The following is a 6,430-nucleotide window of genomic DNA, read 5'->3' on the forward strand; positions in this document are numbered from 1 at the left end:
TGGCAGCTTCATGTGTCAGAGACTCACTTAGATAATTTGTGATACCACTTTATGGACCGCACCTCATACTTAATCGATAAGATGCCTTACGAATTCGCTTAATCTCAATGCCCTAGAGCTCCTCGGGGCTTTTCAGGATGTTAGAGCTAAAGTACTTTAGCCTAAGCCTTGTAAACGCTGGGCACCTAAGAAGATAGCGGTGAAGTGATTCCACCGTATTTTCTTTCGGGCAACTGTGACATACAAGATAAGGTAATACGTTCAACCTTACTGCATGAATACCGATTGGGCAGTGACCCGTAAAAATCCGCTATTTTTAAGTATAAGGAGTGCCTTCGACCGTACCCGTCCACCCTCGGCCAGAAGGACCTTGCCATTGTCAATGTTCTGGTTTCTGTCCAGCACTAGCTGAGCTGACATAACGCCCATTTAGCCAAGAGTGTACCAAAAGTAATCAATCGCACCCCCAGCCGCTCTTTATCCGGCGATAACGTTTCAAGAGTACCTTTCCCAGCCAATTCGTCAGCCACACAGTTTCCCGCTGTGCCGCTTTGACTCGTAACCAAAAAAACAGCCTAATACAGAAGTATTCCGACGCAACTGAGAGATTGAGAGGGCAAACATTCCTTAACCAAATTACAGCGCATCTCCAACGCACTTAAGTCCCTGATAGCCGCTTGGCTATCAGAATAAATGCTCACCTCCTTGACAGCAGTTTGGCAGCGTGAACTCAGTACTGATGGAATCCTCTGGACAGAATACCCCTCCACCAATACTACCGTTCAGTTTCAATCCATACGGGAAGAAGTTCACTGCCTTCACTCTCTTCAGCAGCCTAACTAGCCAAAACCTAAACTAACCTAACGCTTACTCTGTAGATTTTTCCATGAAGCAATCGATCTCTCGATATCTCATAATTGTAATCTATTCACTTTTTCAGATAGTAAATAAACATATTCGTTATCGTTTTCGATACACTTATCGATTAATTTATCGACATCGTGCAATTAATCGATATTTTCTTAATATATTTGTGCATGGGCATTGTTTTATTATGTTTTGACCATTACTATCAATCGCTCAAATCTTGTATAACAATCGATAATATTTTATCGATATGAATAACAATACCATTACTATCAATCGCTCAAATCTTGTATAACAATCGATAATATTTTATCGATATGAATAACAATATTATATATCGTAATTCGCATTTCGGATGCATTATTTTCCCATTTACATTTATTTTCACATTCATATTCATGCCCATAAAACATATTTATATCCATATACATATTCATATCCATACACATATTGATATCCATACACATATTCATATTCATATACATATTTATAGCCATATTCGTATTCAATTTTATATTCGTGTTCATAATCAATATCTTTTCGATACACATCACGTATCCAAAGCTATATTCATGTTCTTATTAATATTCAATTTCCTATTCATATGTAATCATATTCGTAATCATATTTATATTAATATTCATGTTGAAATTCTTTTTTATATACATATCCGTATGCATATTCATATTCATATGCTTCTTCATATTAATTTTAATATTCGCATATCTATTCAAATTCAAATTCATATTCAATATCTTATTCCTATTCATATTCAATAATCCTATTCATATTGTTATTTATATGGATTACTATTTTCGTACCTATATTCATATTCATGTTCCTATATGTATTCTCTTAACCTTGAGCTAAAGCGATGGGACATCCTTTTTTATCACTCTTCAAATTATTTGTCTCCTTTCAATTTTAGTACTCTATTTTTGTTCGTTAAAAAGACAAAAGCTTCTGCGTTCCACTATCTAATTTTATAGCTACATAATGATACCTAGTAAAAAACCATAATTTATAACTCATATTTACACGCAATATTTGCTGCTCAAATCAAATAATGCAGCGGCAAAAACAAACCCAATGTCAGTTGCCGATTTGAAATTGCCTTCGTTTTTTTTTTTTTTTTTGTGAAGCAAAACACCACCTTAATCCTTATGTAAAAATGTCAGTATGTCTAGAAATATTAGTCCTTTGTGGCAACTTCATGGCGCAACATATGGCAATCGAAATGCCGCAGTGAAGGCACGCATTGTAAACACAAAGAATGGCATATTGCACGAATAGACATAAATATTTGTTATCAAGAAATTTGAAAATATGTATTCTTGGTAAATATAAGGAAAATGAAAAATAAATATCAATTTTTATGCACTGCAGCGCTTTATTTTGTAATATTGAATTGGAGACAAGCATTGTCTGAATGTGACGGTAAGTATTGAGCATCACTGCGTTACAAGTGGAATTGAAAGCAAAGCGAAGCGCATGCGAAAAAAAAATTAAATTAAGAAATATTAAAAATTTTAAACAGTAAAAAGCGTAAAATTATAGATATGCTGCAGATCATACGCTTTCGCTATCACTTCAACTTACTTTATTTACATATATCTATACCTTAGCAATATTAAATCTTCTTAAACCAATTTTAAATAATTACAAACTCTTTAATAAACTAATTTTTCACACTTGCCAACAATCTTTCACTCGCTTCAATTGAATTTATCTCAATCTGTTCTTAATTATGTTTCCATTATTTCCTTATAGTTGAGTGCGAAAAGTCTTGCTGTCAATTAAGTCTGCCAACTACATACATACATAGTTAGTTAGTTTTCCAATCGCACGGGCTTTTGCAATTTTTCACTTTTTCCGCTTTGCAATCACTTGCGCACATTGCAACATGTGCAGGCTACTTACCCTTCACTGAATACTTACTACTTGCAAAAACAAATAAGTTTGCAATTGGCATCCTGACTGACGACCGAAGCGTTATGGCTAAAGCTCTGTGCAACTGTGGCACTGAAAAAAAAAGAGGAAATATGCAGAAAAAACAAGAAAAATTTGAAGAAAATATTTTGAAATGCACACACAGATTGTTCGATTGTTATTGTTACCGTTGATTGGTGTTTGCGTGCAGTTTTGACAGTGGAAAATTGCATGTTACATGTGCCAAAATGGGTAAAAACTTTAGTTGTTGGCGGATAGGTTTGATTTATTTTTTTTATTTTTTCAAATTATTTTATTGTTTATGGTTTTCATATGCGAGAATGAACGTTTTTAAAACAACGTAGAGTTTTTATTCTTGGTTGCGAAATCAATGAGAACAAAACAACTTTTTATTAAATGAACAAAAATAAAATTAAACAAGTAATTTTTAAGCAAAAAACAAAACCGACTTCAATTCTCATATAAAAAAATATATTTATATATATTTCATTAGTTTGGGGCCACCACTGAGACACTACCTTTCCGATGCAAAAAGAATTATCGAAATCGGTTGACGTGATCCAAAGTTATGCGTTAACGAACATAAAAATAAAAAATATAAAAAATAAAAATATTCCGACGAACTGATAACCTCCTCCTTTTTGGAAGTCGTTTAAGAAGAGAGCGTGAATATGCCTCAAATACCGAGGTTTTGGTAGAAAGTATATTCGCATCGAATGTAGATTGATGCCACATTATATCTATGGTATCAAGTATACAATGAAAAAATGCAAGATTTTTGAAAAAATTTGTTGTAAGTATCAATCGATAAATTTATCGGAGATTATTATTATGGCATTTTTGACAATATCGTTATCAATACACAAACATTTGTATATGTTTATCTGAATTATCGATAAACTTATTTATTTTACTTTATATGTTTATCGGAATTATCGATAAATTTATTTACTCTATATTGATCAGCACATGTTTGTCAATTTAACGATGAAACTGGCATTATATTAGTTTTTTATCAACATAATTATTGATATTAACATGTTTATCGATTTTTAAATATTTATCGTCAATTTATTTAATTCATAAACTATCTAAGTCGTAACATATGTATGTGCGTGGTGATTGAGAGGTTCGCACAAGCGATGGGCGCGGCACTAAATATTCAATCACAATTCCGCCATTCAATTTTTGGTTTCCGAACCAGCCCAGCTCGAAATTTTCCAGAGGTAGGTTCTGATATCAATCAATTATCAAAACGCACATGGCTTCCAAAAATAATATATATACTTGCATATCTTTCGTCATACAAAAAGATCTGGTATCTTCTATGTTGTTTCAATTAAATATTCAATGTCAAACGAAGGAAGAAGAGAAATGGAAAGACAATCCGACGTTGAAAAGACAAATTATAATTGGTTTAATTTAAAACTTTCTTAATAGGTTATATTGTAGTATTTCCAAAGATATAAAAGTTCATACTTAAAGCTGAACGCCTTTAACATTTTCAGAAAATAATTTTTTCTAATAAATGGTTAAAATGTATCATATATGTTTTAAGTATTTTTCCTAGAATCCCTGAAAAAATATTTTCAAAAAAAAAATGGGGAAAATATTATGTATGTATTTACCAATCTTTGGTACTTTTTTTTAATATTTTTCCTTAAATTTTAAGATAAAGTTATAAAAAATAAAAACAAAACTGCCAAATGGACACAATATTCTTGCGAGAGCAGGACCATTTGAGAAACATGTTTGCCTTGGTTCTGAAGGGGTTAAAGAATATACGCAGTTTTTACACATAAATCACATACTCTAATTTTCCACAAAATTGCCTGCAATTTCCTTTAACGAGCGACTCAACACGTCCAATTTTGTACAACATTTTATAATTGGAATAATAAGCACAAGAACGTACTATGAAAAACGCAAGAGAAGAAGCATTAACCAATACATGTACACAAATTTTAAGCGCCCACAAAGAAGCTACCTGCATCTGAAGCGCTATAAAATGCAACAACTGCACGACCTGGTTGCCATAATCGCATAAACTAGGCCCTTAAAATGGGTCAGTGATTCGAAGAGAAAATAAAACGAATAAAAAGCGCACGCGAATACTGCAACACTTGCAACTGGTAGCACGAATATGGAGCTGTTGAATTTCAACATGCTTTTCATGCTACTAATTTACTACATATTTTCAATCGCCGCCGCTCCTCACCAAGCAACGGCCCTTGAATTGGCAAGCGCAACACACCCGGCCAATTTAACAGCGGAAGAACGATCTACAGCCGATGTCGCCACACTAACATACGACGCGCATATTTTCATGGAATATTTTCGCTGGCATGGAGTACACAATATACTATTGGTTGTCTGTCCAGAGGATGTTGGTAAGCATGGAAAATAATGGCGCGGGAGAAATGTGTTCATATGTAAGAAGCGCGCTCATAAAGCAATAGCTGAGCCATCGAACGCTTGGCGGTCATAAATTTTCATTCTAGTATTTTGAATCGAAAACAAACATGAATACAAATGCATTGGATGCGACATAAAAAAAAACTACTTTCGTTACTTCCATCATTGCAGTCGCTCCCGCTGGGTACCGAAACTTGAAGTCTCTGTTACTCGAATTTATTGCCAATGGATTTCCAACGCGTATTTTCAATGGCCAGGACTATGACGACAGCGAGCAAATTGGGCGGCTCTATGAGTCCAACATACTAACTAAGGCTACTCCGAATGGTCCAGCCACTGAAGGCTCTGCTACATTTGGTCCACCGCGCACATTTCGAAGCGATAATAGTACACGTCGTCCATTGCGCTTGCATCTGCCGCCATTCACCTATAAATCCGGCATTCTGTTATTGGAATTCGCCAACGCCTGTGCGCTTAATGTGCTACGCTGGTCCGCTGCCTCCGAAAACAACTACTTCACCACAAATCGCTTTTGGTTGCTACTCACCGCTGATGAGGCACATATTTCACTACTCGATGATGAGGAAATATTTCTGCCACCTGATGGTGAGGTGCGGGTTATGGTGCGGCAGCCAGCAACGCAATCCTTCGCTATGCTCGATGTGTATAAAGTTGCCGCAGAAAAGCGTTTGAAATATGCTAAAATGGGTGTGCCACAAATGCGCGATGTCAACGATTTATTGGAGGCGCTTCAAAAATTTGGTTCAGCCATTTCCTATCGCCAAAACTTGGAGGGTATCACCTTTAAAACGGGACTTGTTATTGCTTTTCCCGATTTGTTTACGAATATCGAGGATATATCATTGCGGCATATCGACACTATTTCGAAAGTAAACAACCGGCTCACCATCGAGTTGGCCAACAAATTAAATATGCGGTAAGTTTCGGAGATGTTGAGATTTCTTAGAAACATACGAAGGCATGAAGAATTTAATCACTGAAGCATTTACCTCGGGGCCGAGGCAAATTGTCGAGTGAATTAACGGTTGTTTAAAACGAAACCTAGGCCTGAGTCGCAGTATGCGTGATAGAACGGCTGCTCGATTCAAATTTTCACTTTCAGATTACGGCACTCGATCACACTAGTCTGCTATTTCGATTACGGGTGCCGCCATTCGGGCCCGGATCTGACTCTCAG

The 6,430-nt window shown here is 35.4% G+C and overlaps 1 protein-coding gene across 1 annotated transcript; it reads left to right on the top strand.

The window, feature by feature from the left end:
• Positions 1 to 4,960: 4,960 nt before the first annotated feature.
• On the top strand, positions 4,961 to 6,173 carry LOC118740130. Its single transcript, XM_036471624.1, has 2 exons — positions 4,961 to 5,207; positions 5,404 to 6,173. Exons 1-2 carry the CDS (start codon positions 4,961 to 4,963, stop codon positions 6,171 to 6,173), a joined length of 1,017 nt encoding a protein of 338 aa, XP_036327517.1.
• Positions 6,174 to 6,430: the final 257 nt, after the last annotated feature.

This window comes from Rhagoletis pomonella, unplaced genomic scaffold (assembly GCF_013731165.1).
Source record: "Rhagoletis pomonella isolate Grant_MI unplaced genomic scaffold, Rhpom_1.0 Rhpom_scaffold_00005, whole genome shotgun sequence".
Taxonomy (NCBI): domain Eukaryota; kingdom Metazoa; phylum Arthropoda; class Insecta; order Diptera; family Tephritidae; genus Rhagoletis; species Rhagoletis pomonella.